The sequence below is a fragment of the Corvus hawaiiensis genome, chromosome 7, assembly GCF_020740725.1.
Source record: "Corvus hawaiiensis isolate bCorHaw1 chromosome 7, bCorHaw1.pri.cur, whole genome shotgun sequence".
Lineage (NCBI taxonomy): Eukaryota > Metazoa > Chordata > Aves > Passeriformes > Corvidae > Corvus > Corvus hawaiiensis.
In genome coordinates, this window is record NC_063219.1 from 22,223,931 (window position 1) to 22,244,455 (window position 20,525).

The following is a 20,525-nucleotide window of genomic DNA, read 5'->3' on the forward strand; positions in this document are numbered from 1 at the left end:
ATGACATTTAATCAAAATGGATGAAAATAATTATTAAAGTGAAATGTACTGAAGAGACAGGTAAATTTTGAAGTATGATTGCTAGTATTGCCACAGAGGTTTTGAAGACCCACTTAATTAGTATAAGCTCTGCCTCAATTCTGAATAACTGTGATTTAATCCTACAGGTATGTAACAGAATTTGTAAACCTAGGCAATGTTTCAGCTCTTCGAACTTTCAGAGTATTGAGAGCTTTGAAAACTATTTCTGTAATTCCAGGTAAGAAGTAGTTGGTGTAAGGTGTTAGGCCCCTCGTATCTCCAACTGTTATTTGTGTGCTGTCATTGTGTTTGTGTGTGAACTCCCCTATTACAGATATGTGACAGAGTTTGTGGACCTGGGCAATGTCTCAGCGTTGAGAACATTCAGAGTTCTCCGAGCTTTGAAAACAATATCAGTCATTCCAGGTGAGAGCCAGGTTAAACACCGAGGCTGACTTTTGTTCCATTGAATTCACTTTCTTTGAGCATAAGTTTGCTGTTGGCTGCTCATGTTGCCAAAAAAAAAAAAAAAAAAGAAAAAAAAGGCATGGATCATTAACCTAGATTATGATTCTTTGCCTTTTCAGCATTAGCTTCTTTTATTTTGCAAAATCAGCCTTTGAGTTTAACAGATTCTTGCATGAAACATAAAATATGAGGCCTATGGGTTATTTTGCTTTGTTTTTCTGCATTTTATTGTGACAAATTGCCTCTACTTTATAAAAGCTTAGTGCTATGGCTTTGTTGGTTTTGAAATTTCTCCTTTGTTTTACCACTTAAGATTGATATTAGTCTTAAAAATAAACAAGTAACAACAAAAGAAGATACCAAAGAGAAAATAAATGATGCACAGGAAAATTTATCAAATGCAAATGACTTTTTCATTCAAAATTACTTGCAATTCTATCTCATGCTGTCTTCGCGTTGTTGTGAAGTGTTCCAGTTTAGTATTAACTGGAAACTGAATTATTGGCAGAATATTTAATGCAGAGAAAAATTAGGAAATGCAATCGAATCTGTACTAGGAAACCATGATTGATAAATTTTCCTGCTTGAGAATAATATTATATATTTGATTTATTGCAATATATGTACATTGCATATTCATAAAAAGGAATCTTTTTCTTTCATTCATCTTCACAAGCTCTGAGGCTGCTCATGAAGCTTTACCTTTAAAAAATAAAAAAAAAAAATTCTTTTTAAGTGTCTGCATGGCCTCTTAATTATATGGGAAGGGCAAAGATACTCTTTGATAATTCTACGGATCTTTTTTGTTTGCAGGCCTGAAGACTATTGTGGGAGCCCTGATTCAGTCTGTGAAGAAGCTCTCAGATGTGATGATCCTGACTGTGTTTTGTCTGAGTGTATTTGCACTGATAGGGCTGCAGCTGTTCATGGGCAACTTGAGGAATAAATGCCTGCAGTGGCCTCCAGACAATTCTACTTTTGAAATAAACATTATTTCCTACTTTAACAGCACAATGAATGAAAATGGTACATTTGTTAACATGACAGTGAGCACGTTTAACTGGAAGGATTACATTGAGGATGAAAGTAAGAACATCTGATGTAACTATTTTAATATATTTGTGGCCAAAATATGTAATTATTTGTGACCAATCAAAGAACATTGAGAGGTTTATATTTCTGCCTTATGTAGAACTGCTTACAGTCACTTTTTGACAGAGATCAAATACAGTAAAAAAAAAAAAAAACCATAAAGGTTCCTAAACAAGCTACAAAGTGAGCAGTATCTAGCCTCTTTGATTTAACATAATTATTTTTATTTTACTTTGTAGCACCTTCAGGTTTATTTGATCTATTCATATATATTTCTAATGCTTTCTACACAGCTCATTTTTACATCTTGGAAGGACAAAGAGATGCCCTACTTTGTGGTAATAGCTCTGATGCAGGGTAAGACCCTTTCAAAAATTCTCTGTTACGCTCTGTAGAAAAAGCAGTAACATGAAACCTAGTTGCAACTTCATATTTAGAAGAGTTACAGAACTTATGAAGTTTTGCAGCTAAGCAAGAATTTCTTACTTGTGTCAAAACGTTTTACCCTCTGGCTAAACAAAATACCAATTAACAGCCTTTTCCCTGCTTGATTGGAAAATGAAGTTGGTTTTATTGATAAAATCTGAAATTTTGTAAAGTCTCTTTTGGTGATTTACTGATTGAAGAAGGTAGGAGGCAACAAAAGTTAGAAGTGAGAAAGAGAACATGGAAAATATTAAGAAAGCACAACAGTGACTTCATAGTTCAAGATTGAATCTATTTTTCAAGCCTAACTCTTATTTTTGGCAAATTCTGCCATTTACATGTGCCAAATTATGAGCCTAGAATTGTTAGCTGAACTTGGATGCCTGACTGGCAACAGTGAAGAGGTTTACTATATATATATCAGCATTATGTGGGAAATCCCTAATACTACAATTGGATTTAGCTAATAATATTGTTTAATCTGTCTGTAACCTTAACAACATTTTAGCAATTATTTTGGCAGGAAATAATTCATTTAGAATAAAGATTCTATTTGCAAAATGTAATTGAGGAGAGTTTTAATATTTAGGTCATTTCAACCAGTGAGCGGATGGAATGGGTATCTTTCATTTACTATGTTCTTAGTTAAATTCTTAGGAATTTTTTTTCTGATTGAATTTAATTGTAATTTATGGATTTCCTGTGGAAAAATAATGCATATTCTTCCAAAAGACAATACATATGTTCTAGAAGGGAATAAAAGTTATGACTAAGTGCCTCCTGTTTGGTTTTCACATAGGCAATGCCCAGAAGGATATATATGTGTGAAAGCTGGTAGAAACCCCAACTATGGCTACACAAGTTTTGACACCTTCAGTTGGGCTTTTTTGTCTCTGTTTCGGCTAATGACTCAGGACTTCTGGGAAAACCTCTATCAGCTGGTAAGAAATTATTATGACATAAATAGTAAACTGTTGGTGACCTCCAAAATTACATAAATAGGCTTATTTTTACATGAGCTGAAAGCAAAATGTTGTTGCAGTGAAAAAGGTAAGCGGTGAAATAATATATAGATATGCTTTCTGCTCCCCAGACTCTTCGTGCTGCTGGGAAGACATACATGATCTTTTTTGTTCTGGTGATTTTTCTGGGCTCTTTCTACCTGATCAACCTGATCCTGGCTGTGGTCGCCATGGCCTATGAAGAGCAGAATCAAGCAACAATGGAAGAAGCAGAGCAGAAAGAGGCAGAATTTCAACAGATGCTGGAACAACTAAAGAAGCAACAGGAAGAAGCTCAGGTAATGATAGAAATTGTCCTTTCTGAACAACCTTGTTCTTAAGGCAAGGAAAAAAATCTTTTATGATTAACAACACCTACACATTGTGCAATGAATTGTGGAAAATAAAAGGTCTTGTTTACCATGCAAGTTATAAAAGTGGAAATAGCCAATGAAAACCAGAAACAAACCAGATAGTAAAAAAAGCAAGTTAATGGTACTGAAAAGAATGTTACTTCATTCACCAAGGGATTGTAAAAGTAAAATGTTTGTCATAAGAGTATTCTAGAAACCTGACATTAAGTAGTCATAATTAATGGTGCTTTTATGTTACAGATCTTATAAATAGCATGAACGAAGTCTAGTGATGTTACTTCTGGTTTACATCTGAGTGAGAATTGCCAAGCTGGCTGTACTTAATAGTATTCATCAAATAGAGAGAAGGATCGTAATCAGTATTCTTTTAGGTTTCTATCCAGCAAAATAATTAAAAATATCCCTAATTGACGCTGTAGTAAATCAGAAGTTTATGTATTCTTAGAAGAGACAAGCAATATTCAAAACCAGATGAGCAATATTCATAACAAAGATATTATTTCAGAATTCTTTTAAAGTAATCTTTGTTTCCTTTCAAAAGAGAAGAAAATTATTTAAAGTTTTATGAGAAAAAGACATTTCAATAGACACTTTTGTGAAAGATTTTCTTATCTGAAAGTAAAATATATGCAGGGGTTCATCTCTGTGAGTCAGCCATCTGTCTAATTTCTGGACTGATTTACCATTGCTTTTCAAATGGCATTTAGTCATTTTCAACAGGACAGTGTTTATAAAATGCTAGCAAATTTGAATCTTCTATGAAACTATGTTTTTGGTAGTACTTTGCAGGTATTTTCCTTAAGTTAGAATGACTCCATAAAGTGCTAATAAAAAGAGAAATTCTCTGTTTTTTCGCTTGAACAGAAATCTTTATGTATGACCTGTGAAATCTAATTAGCATATCTTAATTTTAGTCATTAAACTTTATCCTTTCCACATTACTAAAGAAAGAGCAGAATCCTGCAAAACTCAAATTTAGAAAGGTTGAATGTCAGCAAAGTGTATGTTGCTGGCTTTTTCTTAAATCTGGTATTTTAATGCCTTAAAGGCACTAAATCACATTATATCAAAAGATATCAGGAGGCTCATCTAGATGTTTGTATGTCTGCAAGTGGGGAAAAATGACACTGATCCAGACATAGAAAGAAAAATAGAATATGAAACAGAGACTACAAGTCAGGTTGAATAAAGACCCTGGAAAGTCATATTTTTTTAAATGAGTGACCACTACATTCATTATAAGTAAACCATTATTACAGTCAGGATCTCTTTTGTTTATGAAAACGTTAGCAGAAAGTAGGCAGTACAAGGTGGATCACTGATGTGTTGAGTTAGTTGCTGAGGCAGAAATTACTTTGGGACCCATCTCTTCACCCCCTTGACACTGAACTTATTCATCCACAAATTAAGTCATCACAGTGGTCTTTGGGTTGCTCCACTTGTTTGACCTTTACTGTTAGTATTATGAAGTAGATAGGTGATGACTCAGCATCTGCCGCCTTTGTTTCTGTTCGAGTCTTTGAAGGATGATATTCTGAACCAGTATGACAAAACTTTGAGTATTGTTTTTTTATTTTATAAACACTTCAGAATCCCTTTAATATTCCATTTAGCAGAAAAAGTCTGTGTACAGTCAACTTCTATAGCATGGGTTGTATGTTGTGGCAAAGAAAGACATTAATTCATACTATGAGCTTTCAAACTATCCTTTCCTGCTGTAGAGAGATATGTCATTATTCCTGAAATACTTGAATATAATATTGGCATTGAATATAATATGTTTTGCTGGATAATTACTAATCATCTTGTTATATAACCCTAGTCTATTGCCATTTATCACACCACCCTTTTTTGTAAGCTAAGAGCAGCCTTTCATCTTCCTGAAGATATTTCCACTGCAGAATTTCATAGGAATCTCCCACAGTTCTTTCAAGGAACAACACTGGACATACTCTCAATTCTTCTTTTTTTGATGACAACCTTTCTCTAATGAACCACAGCTAGTAGGCTGACCACTGTAGTTAAAGATACTGGTCCTGAGTTTTGGGATGACTCTAGTAAGTCATCTCATCCCTTTCTATCCAAGAAGAAATCTAAACTTTTCCTCTTCTCTCAGGCTGTAGCACCAACAGGCAATAAATGTACCTTTGCATATCTATAACAAAGACCTAGAGTGCAGATATGGTGGGACATGTGGGAGGAGAAAAGTGAAGAGGGAGGCAGGGCTTGAAGATGTGCCTAGAGAGTGTGCCTGGTACCAGCAAAGGCAGAAGGAAAGTAAAGGGAGTGTTCTTGCTGTGAAGACAGTGAGGAAAGGCTGGATTCAACTACTTTCATGGCACTATTTGGATTTTGATACATTAACTCACATGATGATGAGTGTTAGGCATTAGTTTTCTCTGTAAGAGCTCAGAAGGGATTAGCTGAATTAGACCATGATGTGGGGCTTTTCTCCAGAGAAAATGGAGTAACAGGTCTGAAATACATGAAAAAGCATTATGTTAACACTTTTCTGACTACTTTTATTTTAGACCAGTGCCTTGTGCAGCAATACTTTAAGAAATAGTGTAGCTATTATTCTGCTGAAGTTGGTGCTTCAAATAGCTCATGCTGCTAAACAGTGAGGAGCTGTACGACTCAATAGTTTGTCTTCAGTAAAATTTTTTGGGGTATATTTACACACTCAAGAGTGTGCAAAGAGCATTATTATCACAGTGATAATAAAAACCAGTTGATAAAAGACTATAAAATTATTCTTTTTTTGGCCTACTAAGAATACCTTGCTTTGTAACCTGACAGACAACAGCAGCAGTAGCAGCGGCATCAGTTGCATCAAGAGATTTCAGTGGTGTAGGGGGATTAGGAGAACTCTTGGAAAGCTCTTCAGAAGCATCAAAGCTGAGCTCAAAGAGTGCTAAAGAAAGAAGAAACAGAAGGAAGAAAAGAAGACAGAAAGAAATGTCTGAAGCAGAGGACAAAGGAGATATCGATAAGTTCCCCAAGTCTGAGTCAGAAGACAGTATCAGAAGGAAAAGTTTCCGCTTCTCCACTGAAGGAAGTCAACTGACATATGAAAAAAGGCTCACTTCTCCTCACCAGGTACAGCACTCTATTTTACTAAGTCACATGTGTTCACTCTACTTTTATTTTCACTGATATTACAGCAGGTTTACATATGGAAGTTATGTAAATGGTGAATGAAGGAAAAATCAGTGGAAGCACCATTCACAGTGTAAGTTTGAGATGTTTGACCCATTCTAGTAGCAAAGGGATAAAACAACATTCTAGGAATACTTATAAACTTAATTAACACATTTCTGAAACTGTATTTCTGAGGATGTGTCTAGCAGACTGGAGAAAGAAAGATTAGTATTCATATATATGCATTAATGAACCATACATTCTGGATCCATTTCAAAACTGTACAAATATGTGGGGTTTTTAGCAGACTGCAACATCAAAATAGTCTGCACAGGAAAGCCCACATTGCCAGTAGTTTCTATTATTTTCCTTAATTAGCTTCTTTAATGTGAAGATAATGAGAATAGTTGCACTAGTACTGCACAGTAAGGACAAACTACATAGGGATCTTTCAGGCTCATATATATAACAATTTAGTCATACTGTTCTTTTTCGTTAGAAATCCATTATACATGACAGAGAATCATTGCAATCATAGGAAAAAAGTAGTTTATGAAGGACCTCTGGACATGATTTAATCCAAAGTTCAAAGCTCTACTCCCATAAATCAAAGGGTCTCTACAGCTCCCTGAAAGGGGGTTGTGGCTGGGTGGGGGTCAGCGTCCTAGGCAACCAGTGACAGGATAAGAGGAAATAGGCTCAAGATGTGCCAGGAGAATATCAGATTGGACATCAGGAGGAATTCCTTCATGGAAAGGATTGTAAAATATTGGAATGGACTACTCAGGGAGGTGGTGGAGTCAGCATCCCTTGAGGTGTTCAAGAAATGACTGGACATAGCACTTAGTACCATGGTCTAGTTGACAAGGTGGTGATCAGCCAAAGGTTGGGCTTGATGGTCTTGGAGGTGTTTTCTAGCCTAAATGATTCTGTGCTACTTTTGCTTATTTCAAGGCTACACACAGTTACGGCATTCTTAGAAAAAATCACTCAAAATGCATCTCTTCAAAATGATAATGTGTGGTCTGAGCCAATAGATAGCATTTACCTAAGAATACCATCCAGAGTAAGAATAACTAATTAAAGACTCTCTTAACATTTTTTTTTTTGCAGTTGTAACAAAGCTTTGGGGCAAAAGTTGACAGCATACAACTAAAACTTGGGTGCCACAAGAGCGAAAGAATTGCAAACAGTAGAATTGGTAAAGGAAGAGTTCATTTGTTTTGTTAGCCATGGAGTATCTCCCTGGTGAGACAGGGTCCAGAGTAGGAAACAATGAGGCAGAATGGTAAGGAGAGATAATCTGCTCTGCTGGTCCCTGTAAGAGGTTTTGTCCTTTGATACTATATTCCACATGCAGTTTGCCAGAAAAGTCAAGCCTTCCTTTCAGTCCTTACTTTCTAGTAGCATGTAGACACATATATTTCTGCCTCTACATGTGTTAAAATTGCAGCCACTTTGGCTTATAGCTTTTGTCTCAATGCAGCAGGAACTTGCAGAACAGGCATTGTTTCTCCCAAATCCCTGAGGGGGCTAATCTAATTAGCTGTGCTCAAAATGTGGTAACACATATTGGAAAGATTGGCCTGCAAATAAAACATAGCAGCCATGGGAACATTCTCTAAAAGAACAAGGGTATCACTGGTAGTCAGATGAAACCCTGGTGAGCATGTCATTTTTTGAAGGACTGTAGGTTGGCCAGATATATTTAAAAGGAAATGTTAAAAGGGTGTAGTAATTAGTTTACCGCTTTTTCAGAATTCAGTGTCATATTCTGTAGAAGCTAGGGGTTCCTTTTGGATAAAATTATCTCTCAGTATAAGCAAAACAGCACTTTTTCTCCAGCCAAGTTTACATAAATGGGTTAGCAAAATCATTTGGCTGATATTTTTCAAATAACTCAGCCTGAGGCTGACAACCAGAATAGAAAATTTCAGCCCAAACTATTAAAATTTGGTATAGATGTAAGAGCTATACCAAAGAGCAGAAAAAAATACATCTCATAATGGTAAACACCTTCCAACCCTGGTAAACAACAGGCAGTTCTACCATTTCAGTACATACATTATGTGTGTGAATTTATATATCTGGCTATGCATATACAGAGATACATATGGGTTGATATATGTATATATACAGTGTTTGATTTACAATGTATTAACATAGGATTATATAATATAGGACAGTTTTCACTTTAATTATACCTGGGATCAGACCCATTGCTATTACATATGAGGACTTTCCACCTGCAAAAATACTGAAAAGGCGACAATAGTCTCAAACCAGGTTTTTGATGAACAAAGATGTGAGGATTTGTACAAATGCAGTACTGAAGGCTGAATGCCAGGTTACTTTTCTCCACAATTAGTACTCATTTTATTTATTCATGAATGCTGTTAATAAAATATGTAGCAAGGGAGAAGAACACTTCATTAACCAGCTTCTACTGTAATTAAAAGATAAATTACCAACAACCACTGATTTATTTTTCTCACCCGTAGCAGAATATCTTTAGGTAACGGTGTCCCTGATGAATACTTGCTTTGAGCTGCCTGATAACAGAGTGGTACATTCTGGCAGGTGTGTGCAGCCTGCTATAGCCCCCAGAGAGCTATGCCTAAGAGTGCTGCTACTGTATCTCCAAAGCTTCCCCAAGCTGTCTCCTCTGTAGTCTAGTTATTTTTCCCCCACTGTTGAGCCTATTGTGAAGAAGTCAGTCAAGTTCCTTACATCAGTTTAGAAGGATCTCAATACCAAACTTAAGATCACTTCTGCATCTACCAAATAAAAGAGAAAACAGTGATCAGTGAGCATTATTAGTTGTTATCCCTAGGAATCCGGGGGATGAAGAAGAGAAGTAAAGCACTTTTAGCTCTGTACTCTAATAGAAGGAATAAAAGATAAATACCTGCAAAACCTTGATAGTGATATTGAAAACTGTCTCCAGCACAGTCCATACCAGCTCTATGCACCGTCTTCACTCAGAACTCTTCAACCTTGCTTATGTCTTCTGCACAACTTTTCCTTAGTCCTGCTACCTTAAAAGAATTTTCTCTCTACTTCAGGTCCCCTGGTGAACACATTCCCCTAATGGACACACTTATAATAAAATGACTATCCTTCCTCCAGCACTGTAACTGTTCTTTGAAAAGCCAAGAACTTACAACTTTAGTTCTAATGCTGTTTTGTTTGGTTTGTTTTAAATCTTTTACAGTCTTTGTTAAGCATTCGTGGTTCTCTGTTCTCACCGAGGCGCAACAGCAAAACCAGCATTTTCAGTTTCAGAGGTCATGCAAAGGATATAGGATCTGAAAATGATTTTGCTGATGATGAACATAGCACTCTTGAAGACAATGAGAGCAGAAGAGATTCTCTCTTTGTCCCAAATCGACATGGAGAAAGGCGCAACAGTAACATTAGTCAGGCGAGTGTGTCATCTAGAATGATACCAGCCCTTCCAGTAAATGGGAAGATGCACAGCACTGTGGATTGCAATGGAGTGGTTTCCTTGGTTGGAGGACCTTCAGCTCTAACTTCACCTACTGGTCAGCTTATACCAGAGGTAATTATAAGTAAATCAGTAATTATTGCAGTTTGGTTCAGGCACAGAATTTTCTCTTGTTCCTCATCTCTGCATTCCTTATAATTTCTTAAAGAAATAATTTGCAATAGTTTCTAAACAAGAGAACATAAAGGAAAAAAGTCCTCAACCTCCTATGTCTAAGGCTTAGTAAAGTAATGTATTCTTGCTTTCAGCAAGAGATCTGCACATGGAAAAAAAAGAAGATTAATTGAATTTGATAATTTGTATATAGTTTTGTTTCAACAAAGGTAGACATTCAATATATAAACAAAGCTATAGCATGGAAATATGTATAGGAAAACTCCTATAAAATTAAACAGAAGGTGATTACTACTCCCATGATAGTTACTAGAAATAACCCTTTCCGAATTTTTTCTCGAGGAATTTTGTCTCACGCTTTTCATGAGAAAAACATGTACCATTCCTAAATATCTTTCCAATTACATAACATTTCAGCCTCAGTTTCAAACTTCTGTAAGCTAAGATGTTCTTTCAAACATTCAAATAAGCAAGCCTTGCCCATACACAGTATTTTATATATTAGTATTATTATTATCATCACTATCAAGAAGGTACCTAGCAAAAATTTTGTTCAGCCAGTCATTTAAATGTGAACCACCTCCAGTCCCACATTGTGTTGGTATTGGGTCCTTCAGGTGATTCGCTACACTGTACAAAATTCCCACTGAGTTCACCAATAAAGAAGAAAGAAATCCTGACAAGAACAGAAACATTCAGTGTGTAAGAAAAGCATATTACATTGCACAAAGATTATTTTGATTATCACTACAATATTTATGCAGTAAATACTGTTAGTTGGCTGTTGAAAAGTATGGTGTAATTCCTCAGTATTTCATTTACAGGGCACCACTACTGAAACAGAAATAAGGAAAAGAAGACTGAGTTCATATCAAATTTCCATGGAAATGCTGGAAGAGTCTGCTGCAAGACAAAGAGCAATGAGCATAGCCAGCATACTTACAAATACAATGGAAGGTATTTGATGCATTTTATCTGACAGGCAGTTCAGTGAAGTTCTGCTAACTACATGTACAGAGAAATTATTTACATAATTTGCTTTGTAAATGTAAAACTGGACATGTGGAGTGTCTGAATATCAGATACAAAAGGCTTTTGAGCATTTCTAAGGTCATTTACACAATCTAAATGCTTAACCATTTATTTTTCATAGCACCTTCCAAAATATTACTCTACTAAGTGGACTAACAAATAATGGTAGCTAGGGGGATGCCAGAGCCTCAAACAGAAAATATAGGGATTTCTTTTTCCATTAGACATCAGCAGGAAAAATCAATTAAGATAACCCAGGAATTGCCACTATAAAGACAGTGATGTACTAGAGCAGTCATTTCCCTTGGGCTTTAAATCCAAGGATAGACAATAGGAAATTGGAATGAGAAATATAAAGGAAAAAAGCCCCAAATGTAATCAACCCATGCCACTGCCCAAAAAGTGTCTTAAGTATTTCTTAAATTTTTGGAGTTATCAAAGATAAAAAAAAAAAATTGTATTTTCTATACGGAAAAGCATACTTCTTGGGATTTTTTTTTCCTATTTAATGGAAACTGAGTATGCTCACTCTTCATATATATGCCATTAATTTTATAAGCTTGCAGTATCTATCTACTGGATACTGGCAAAGTATGGCAGGTGTTACAGTAAGACCAACCTTGCAGATTCAACATATATTCTAAAAAGACAAGAAATTACCAAGAAACATTGCAGTGTTACTAAGCCAGTATTGAAATATAATTTTAAAGTGAGTTCTGAAGCCCTTTGCTCTCAGATAAACAAAGAGATCGCAAACTAATTGTAGTAAGAAATGTAAGGTTTATATCACCTATTTTCTTCTAAAAAAAACCTGTTCTCACAAACGTGTATCTTCATGAGTATGTCGTCCTACTTTAGTGCAAGTGTGAGCTGTTGGTACCTCTTAAATCTTGGTTCTCCTCTCTGTAAACCGGATATCGCCTTAGAGAGTGCTGCATTCTTCCTCTAGTTAAATAGTTTGTCCTTCCACTCTCCTGACCAGAAAAAAACATGTCAATGTAAACAAAACTGTCCTGATAGTCACCTCCTTACCCATGTCTGGTTTCCACCATTTCAGAAATTGCTAAGCACAGCAACGGAGTCTTCTGTGTCAACTCAGCATCCAGTATGAGTGGTCACTTTTGTCCAAGGCCAGTCCTGTCCTGCCTTTCATCATTCTGAGTTGCATGTTCAGAAATGTGATTATACCACCCAATCCATATATTCCTTCTGAAGTACTGTCTTTGTTGTGGTTTATAAAGACTATAGAAAGCTTTAGCTACTTATGATATCCTTTTCTGCCTGGAGAACTTGTTTATTTCAGTAGTTTGAAAGCTTTTAACTTCCAGTAATTCCACCCATATAAGACAATATTAGAGGCAAAAATCAATTGACTGGTCTTCAAAGTAGATTTTTGCAGTAAATCCTTATTAGCAAATCTGTGGAACAGCTATTGTAGCAAAATCATCCGTAAGTGTCATGATGATGGACATCTCTCTGTGCTCTAAGGGATGCCTGAAAAATGGGAAATTTCCAAGTTGAGTTGATGGCACTATGCGGAAATTTTATCAAAACTGTTGTGGACATTTCTTACATATTTTGTAGTCTTAGTATTTCTCACTTAAGCAATCATCAATCTTCCTTCTACGCTGTCCTCAAACATTCCATCACATCAGACATTCATTCTTGCTATTATTAACTTAGAAGAAGTTACTCTTCTTCTGTAACTTTGACAATATTGACAGTGAAATGGAAGAAAAAATAGTTTCCAAAGATTCTAATTTAAAGCAGTTGCTAAACAGAGTTGTTCTCCTAATACAGATATATGTTGTTCTGTTTCTCAGTTGATAGATGCTGCAACTGTACAAGACATTTTCAAACCAAATTAAATAATAATTTACAAATAAGAAAGCAGGCATGCAATACATTAAAAATAGCCATTCAAATAAGAAATTATAGGTATGCATTACAGATCATTTATCTGATATTGTAGTGGTTCAGTGTAGTAGCAAACATAACACTTTTAGTATCTCAAATCAAAATATGTACTCATGTTTTGTACATACTAGAAAAAATGTGAATCCTTTATGAAGCTTATACCAATTATATATAGCAGCTCACTGACGAGTGAATCATGTTGGCTTTTAATATCTATAATTAAGATATCTGCTGTAAGCAAGTCAAGTAACCTAAACTAACTCTCTAGATTCTCCCTACTGTCATGGGAAAGACAAATACATTTCTCTCTTTAGACAGTTGTCTCAGATGATTTACTCTGACTTCACTGTCCATTGGTTGTAGAGGATCTTAAATAAAGTAGATGCCTTACTTTAAGGTGGCTGCACATGGGTGAGGGAAATCTCATGTTAGTGAGAGCTGTTTATTTGATTGATATAATCTTTTTCCATATTTTAAAGCAAGAACTTCCAGAAGATAAATTTGTAATATTCATTTTTTCTATTTTTTCTTTTCAGAGCTTGAAGAATCCAGACAGAAATGCCCACCATGCTGGTACAGATTTGCAAATACTTTCTTGATCTGGGATTGCTGGAGTCCATGGTTAAAAGTAAAGCATGTCGTCAATTTAGTTGTGATGGATCCATTTGTTGATCTTGCTATAACTATTTGCATTGTTTTAAACACCTTGTTTATGGCCATGGAACATTACCCAATGACAGAACAGTTTAGCAGTGTCCTTTCTGTGGGGAACCTGGTAAGTAGTTTGTCATGCACTACTTTTTGATGTAAAAATACCCTTTTCTAAAAGAAGATATGTATAAATGCATTGAATTTGTTTTAAATCTATTCCAAAAATGTCTTTTTATAATCAATTTAGAAATGGTACATATGATTTTCACAGGTAAAGAGATTTTTTTACTGAAGCCTTTGTCTTTCATGAATCTTGTTTTCTAACTACTATAATGAAATAACTGAATATAGATGGAAGTGCAGTCTTTCACTGGAATGCCAGACTTGTTGATGTCTACCTTGGGTTTTTTCTTTCCAATGTTAAGGTAGATTATGCAATTTTTACCGTGATACTGATATTACATCACAGAAAATATTTTTCTTCCATACAAAATTGATGAAATATTCAATGTCAGAATTTCTCTTGGAATTTTTTTCAGTTACACTACAGTGAAAATACCTTTATAAAAAAGGCATGCTCCCAAACTTCTTTGTTGCGCTGCACAAACAACTGATCACTACACAGTTCAAGAAAGTTTTGAGTTAAATTCTGGATTTAAAAACACTAAAAAGCATTGATAATTTCACATTTGGCACTTGGAGATAATTCACATCACATTATCACCCTGAAATTCACTTTCCTAAAGGAAATAGCTGTCACACAGCATGGTAACTATGTGTGAAACTTCTTTATTCTTACAAAAAGCCCGGTACAAGAAACTCCAACTTCCCTTGTCTACAAGACAGACTTCAGAGGGTCTATGCTTAGAGAGTCTGACATTAGAGAGTAAAACTTTTAGACTGTAAGCTAGGAAAATCTTGCTGTCAAGTCTTGTTTTACTTTACTGGAACCATCTGCATCAAACAGGACTTAAAACACCAGGTGACATCACATCATCTCCTGGATGGATAGTCCAGCACATACCAGGGAGCTGAACTGCTGACTGGTCAATAGCTTTTTATAGGTTTACCAAACCTCTGTCCTACTATATATCCTGATTTAGTTACTTGTTTTCAGTGTTTAGAAATACTTAGATGCCATTTGGAGATAGCAATCAGCTGTTTTTTATAATAACAGGTGAGAGAACTCACTGGATTAAAAAAAATTCCTCAGGTATATAAATTTCTCATAACCATTCATTACATTTTGTTTTAGGTATTCACTGGGATATTTACAGCAGAAATGGTACTAAAGATTATTGCCATGGATCCTTATTATTATTTCCAAGAAGGCTGGAATATTTTTGATGGTATTATTGTTAGCCTTAGTTTAATGGAGCTTGGTCTTGCAAATGTTGAAGGATTATCTGTTCTTCGGTCATTCAGATTGGTAAATACCTTGTGAATTAAATATTTGCATGCCATTATCTCACTCAAAAAAAAAAAAAAGTAAAAAGTGCTGGTGCCTGTAATAATTACCATATTTTGGAAATATGTATTGTATACTTCAATGGCTCACATTATTTTTCTTATGTGCCTAATTTGCAAGCTATGTTTGGTAAGTACAAATTTAAGGTGTTTGATACCTTTTAGTATCAAATTATCCTATTGATCTATCCAACTGATATACTTTGCCAACATAAGACTAACTGCTGCCTTTAAGAATTTTGTAAGTCTTTACACTGATTTCATTAAGAATCATCAAAGCTGAATACCTGTAAAAACATATATATTGTCACCAGCATATAGATTCATAGCATTTTTAGTCTTTATATTGTGAACATTACTTTGTGTTACTTGTGAACTTAAGCAGATCCTCTCTTCACATTTATTTTAATGGGCACCAACAACAAACTTCTAGTCACACCATTACATATAACAGTTGTAACAAGCTGACTTTAAGATAACATTTAAATTGAAATATTATTGAGCTTTTAATAGAAACGTATTTTTAATAGCAATTAGTATTGTGCACAAACTAGTTTATAGATGTGTTTCCTAGAGGCCCAATATTAATGATTTAAAAGTCTTTATTACCAATAGTCATCACACTGGTTGAAAACCTTATCTCCTAATACATAGAGCAGGAAGGAGTGACTTATTTAGCACTACTTGCAATGGTATCCAACTTCACATAACATAGTTTGAGTAATGAATATTATTTTTAAGTTAGTGTTTATGATTTGAATGGACATCATAATATCAAGATCAAGATTTTGCTTAAAAAATTGGCCTCTATCTAAGCATGGAAGGCTTAATGTGGTGCTGAGGGAAATGTGGAACCAAGCCAACAAAGAGGGTGTAGTCACAGTGATGAAAAGAGTAGAAGCGTCTAAAATGTCTCTAAGAATTCAGGAATCATCTGTAAGTGGACGTTTAAAAATAGTAAAATAAAATGTCAAAAAAACCACAAATTATGACTTTTTTTTACTATGTGCATGACTGAAATCAAATGATAAACAATGCATTTTTGACAACTTCTCCATGTTCCCTGCTTCCCGTTAAAATAATAATGTGGTACTACTGAAGAACAAACTAATACAGAAATTGGTATGCTCTGCTAGCCAGCTTGAACCTAGCTTCTCTTTTGTAACTAACACTAATAGTTCATCTGCATTTTTGTTTTGCAGCTTCGAGTTTTCAAATTGGCAAAATCTTGGCCAACTTTAAATATGCTGATTAAGATTATTGGCAACTCAGTGGGGGCTCTGGGGAATCTGACCCTGGTGCTGGCCATCATTGTGTTCATTTTCGCTGTGGTTGGGATGCAGCTGTTTGGCAAAAGCTACAAGGAATGTGTCTGCAAGATCTCCAGTGACTGTGTGCTTCCTCGCTGGCACATGCACGACTTTTTCCACTCTTTCCTGATTGTATTCCGAGTGCTGTGTGGAGAATGGATAGAAACGATGTGGGACTGCATGGAGGTTGCTGGCCAAACCATGTGCCTTATTGTTTTCATGCTGGTCATGGTGATTGGAAACCTAGTGGTACGTGATGAACATTTTTGAACATTAACTCTGATGCAGATGTACAGGACTCACAGCTAGGCAATGAAAATGTTTGTCATCCTTCTGTTTAGAATTAAAAAATTAATCTGAATGGGCTAAATTTTGGGTAAAAACATACGATGATTGCATTTTCCTCTTTTTCACACATTTCTATCCCCTGAAGTACTCTTACTATGGGTACAAGCATTTAGAAGGAAACTAAAATGTCAAATCCAACATCCTGTCATGGGAGTGCTGCAGCTAATTTAGAGCTGCTGTTTAATTTTTAGTACTGAACTTTTTGGATTGTTTACGTGTAAAAAACAAAAATGAAACCCAGAGGGATTTGCCATCCAGCCTAAAAAGGTGTTTGAAAACTTCTAACTCAAGATTGTACAAGAAACCTTTATAAAAAAATTTAAATTCAAGCTGACAAGTTAAAATGCAAAATTTCAATTGATAAATATTGAATTGGTGAGAACTTCCTAGACATAAGTCTTATAAAAGGAATGAACCATTTACACTTTTACTTTATTTTTAAGTTTCTTTTACCGTTAAAATTTGCAGTCAAAATTTCCTGTCAAAATTCTCTTCCTTTAGTGATATTTTTAACATGACTTAAATTTTTATAAAATAGAATTCAAAATATTTGTATCCTAGTTATTTACATGACCTTGCAATCTTGACATTTTTTCAGCAAAAATGTGCAGAGCCCCAAAAAGTTATTTATGATCCACAACCTGCTCTACTGCTTTTTTTAGAATCATAGAACTATTTACATTGGAAAAGGCCTTTGAGATCATCAAGTACAACTGTTAACCTAGCACTGCCAAATTTAACACTTCTGATATGTATGTATTTACTATATAGCTGTATTCTCTCATCTTTTAGGTATTGAACCTATTTCTGGCCTTGCTGCTGAGCTCATTTAGTTCAGACAACCTTGCTGCTACAGACGATGATAATGAAATGAACAATCTCCAGATTGCTGTGGCAAGGATTCAGAAAGGCATAGATTTTGTTAAAAAAAAGATACAGGAGTTCATCCGAAAAGCCTTCGTTAGAAAGCAGAAATCTTTAGAGGAAATCAAAGCACTTGAAGAGCTAAACAACAAGAAAGACAGCTGCATTTCCAATCATACTGCTGTTGAAATAAGCAAAGATCTGAATTATCTTAAAGACGGGAATGGAACCACCAGTGGTGTAGGCACAGGCAGCAGTGTGGAAAAATACGTAATTGATGAAAATGATTATATGTCATTCATAAACAACCCAGGCCTCACTGTAACAGTGCCCATTGCACTTGGAGAATCAGATTTTGAAAATTTAAATACAGAAGAATTTAGCAGCGAATCTGATATGGAAGAAAGCAAACAGGTAGGATTTTTCGTATCTTAACTATTAAACTGTAGTAATACATTTACATGATTTAATTACATATTTAGAATTGTTTAAAAACTTTAATATCCTATATTTTATGTTTTAGAATTTTATGTAGTACAATTCAAGAAAAAAATTATATAATGGTATAGTGTAGAAGATCCTTAGAGTTTACATTTTTAGTATTTTGTTTATTAAAATTTGGAAGATATTTGATTTTAAATGTGATTATTTCTTTCACAGTTTTATGAGGTTTTAGGACTGGTACATACTTGATAAAGCATTCTTTCTGTAGTACCTCCATGATAAGAATTTATGGAATAAGGGTAGAAGGCTAAGGAACAATGAAGGAGTGTACAGCTTTGCATACCTAAGCAAACATAAGTAGAGAAAAAATATTTCTCTCAATATTTAGGGTAGTTCTAAAAATTAACACGGAGACATCACAGATCACTAATATATTCTGGATTATCTAAAAATTTTTGTGAGTAATATTTGAACAGACTTTGCGTTCAGAGACTATGGCTGGCTGAAATAAAGTAATCTAGGTACCAATGAATGTCATGGTAAAGCAGCAGCTCAAGTTATACTGGAGAGCAAAGTGATCTTGTAATACAGAAGCATGCAGAAACAGCTTACTTGAAGGATTTATGCTGTTGTTATTATTGTGCAAAGTGACAAAAGTTGGTCTAAAAAATCAATGCCATGTGTTTCAAAAGCTAAGTGGCTCAAATACCAGAAGTGATCATGTACAGGTGCTAATAGTATACAAGGAAAACTTTATATATTGGGGTAGTAATCAATGACAAGCTAATAAAGGCATTAGCAGAATCTAATTATATTCAGTGCCATTAGAAATTTAGGAACCTTGTCATTTAAGACATCAGGAACCATGGATAAATTTGTTTTCAATTAGATTAGAAGCTGTGATGTTGTGTAACAACTCATTAATCCAAAAGGGTTTCTTTACCATGAAGAAAGCTCTCCTATAAATAAGCCCTGCATTCATGACTTTATCATAGCTGTATATCTGGCATATATGCAATAATGATGTATTCCTCAGCAATATCAAACTACACCACATTACATTAATGCATAGCCATGATCCAATTAATCATAGTATGGGGTTTTTGCTAAAGAACATCAAGAGTGTGTGTTTATTTGCAGCTGCAAAGAATGTTGCTCTAAGAATTGTAGGATGAAGAACGAGATATTCTATCATCTGAGTTGCTCAGTTATGAGACAAAGAGTTTCAATGCAAATGTATAAGACAGTATAGCAGGAGTGCTTATCCATGGTAAATGTAGAATATAAGAGATACAGGAAGTGTAAAGCAGTGTAAATTAAGAGATCAACTAGTATAAAAAAAACCCCAAAAACATTCAGAGCGATTCTGAGTCTGAGAGTTAAGTATTTTTCATGTAAGCTGATCTAATAAAAGTTGGTTTTCATTTCCAATGAACCTTTAGCAAAGTCTTCTATGTCTTTTCATATATTCTGATGCTTTTTAAAATGACATTTTACTAGATATTTTCTGTTTTCATTGTGGCTTTGATAAATACAGTTATGAGTGCCTTCCTATTAACTCCATCAAGTTACAAGCCTCAAAATTTCCTGAATATGTTACTTTTTAAAAGGTTTGTAATATGCATTAGGAAGTTGGGAGGGGCTGTGCAGATACTGAATTTGTGGTTACATGACATGTTAGCCTCAGCAATAAAGGAACTTGGGAAGTTCCCGTCCATACCTAGCTAGTGATCCCCTGGCAGTCCACTTTCTCTGCCATAGTGCCTGTGGGTCTGTGTTACAAGGGAAGTCACTGGTTGTGCCATAGGTATTACTGGTTTATTTCTTCTGTAAGATAGATTGAATGGCTCCGTTTACAGTGTACTGCCATATAGTCTATGAGAACAGCTGAGGAAAAAGCAAAATGCAATGCAAAGGCAGAAACTCCACTGCTTTCCAGGTGAATATGTGATGTAGGTACACTCCAAGAAAGTGGAGTAAAAGCCCTTTTTGATGTGCTGAGAAAATACCAATTTCAAGGTGACTTTCACAAGTCAACTCCCTGTTTAACCCCATCTTTGCCTGGTTCAGGCATTGTGCCTTTATCTTCTAAGGCCATCCTGAAGTTTCTGGACAGTAATAAATCAAAAGGGATTTTGCCCTTTTTTTTAATGGACTTTTATCCATATGTCTTCAGGAAGAGAAACCACTTAATAAGCAATTTGACTGAAAATTTCAGGTGACTGTGGGAAATCCAGCAGTAAATGATGGATGGTATTTATATTAAGAAATTGTGGAGGAATTTTCAACGGGGTTAAGACAGCTTTAGGACTTTGTGCAGCTTCAGTATTTCCATAGACTATAGTAG

The 20,525-nt window shown here is 35.1% G+C and overlaps 1 protein-coding gene across 5 annotated transcripts in view; it reads left to right on the top strand.

The window, feature by feature from the left end:
* The window catches only part of LOC125328475 (sodium channel protein type 2 subunit alpha-like), a 70,622-nt gene that overhangs the window by 23,090 nt on the left and 27,007 nt on the right, over positions 1–20,525 (top strand). For 3 of the 5 annotated variants that reach the window (XM_048309209.1, XM_048309211.1, XM_048309212.1), the window contains 12 exons: positions 356–447; positions 1,303–1,575; positions 1,875–1,938; positions 2,807–2,948; positions 3,101–3,307; positions 6,182–6,481; positions 9,738–10,085; positions 10,970–11,102; positions 13,631–13,869; positions 15,001–15,174; positions 16,415–16,771; positions 17,663–18,148. In XM_048309209.1, the coding sequence (XP_048165166.1) occupies positions 356–447; positions 1,303–1,575; positions 1,875–1,938; positions 2,807–2,948; positions 3,101–3,307; positions 6,182–6,481; positions 9,738–10,085; positions 10,970–11,102; positions 13,631–13,869; positions 15,001–15,174; positions 16,415–16,771; positions 17,663–18,148 (2,815 nt within the window). Of the gene's footprint in view, positions 1–167; positions 260–355; positions 448–1,302; positions 1,576–1,874; positions 1,939–2,806; positions 2,949–3,100; positions 3,308–6,181; positions 6,482–9,737; positions 10,086–10,969; positions 11,103–13,630; positions 13,870–15,000; positions 15,175–16,414; positions 16,772–17,662; positions 18,149–20,525 lie in introns of those variants that run through there. The other 2 variants (XM_048309213.1, XM_048309210.1) reach the window with 2 other exon arrangements.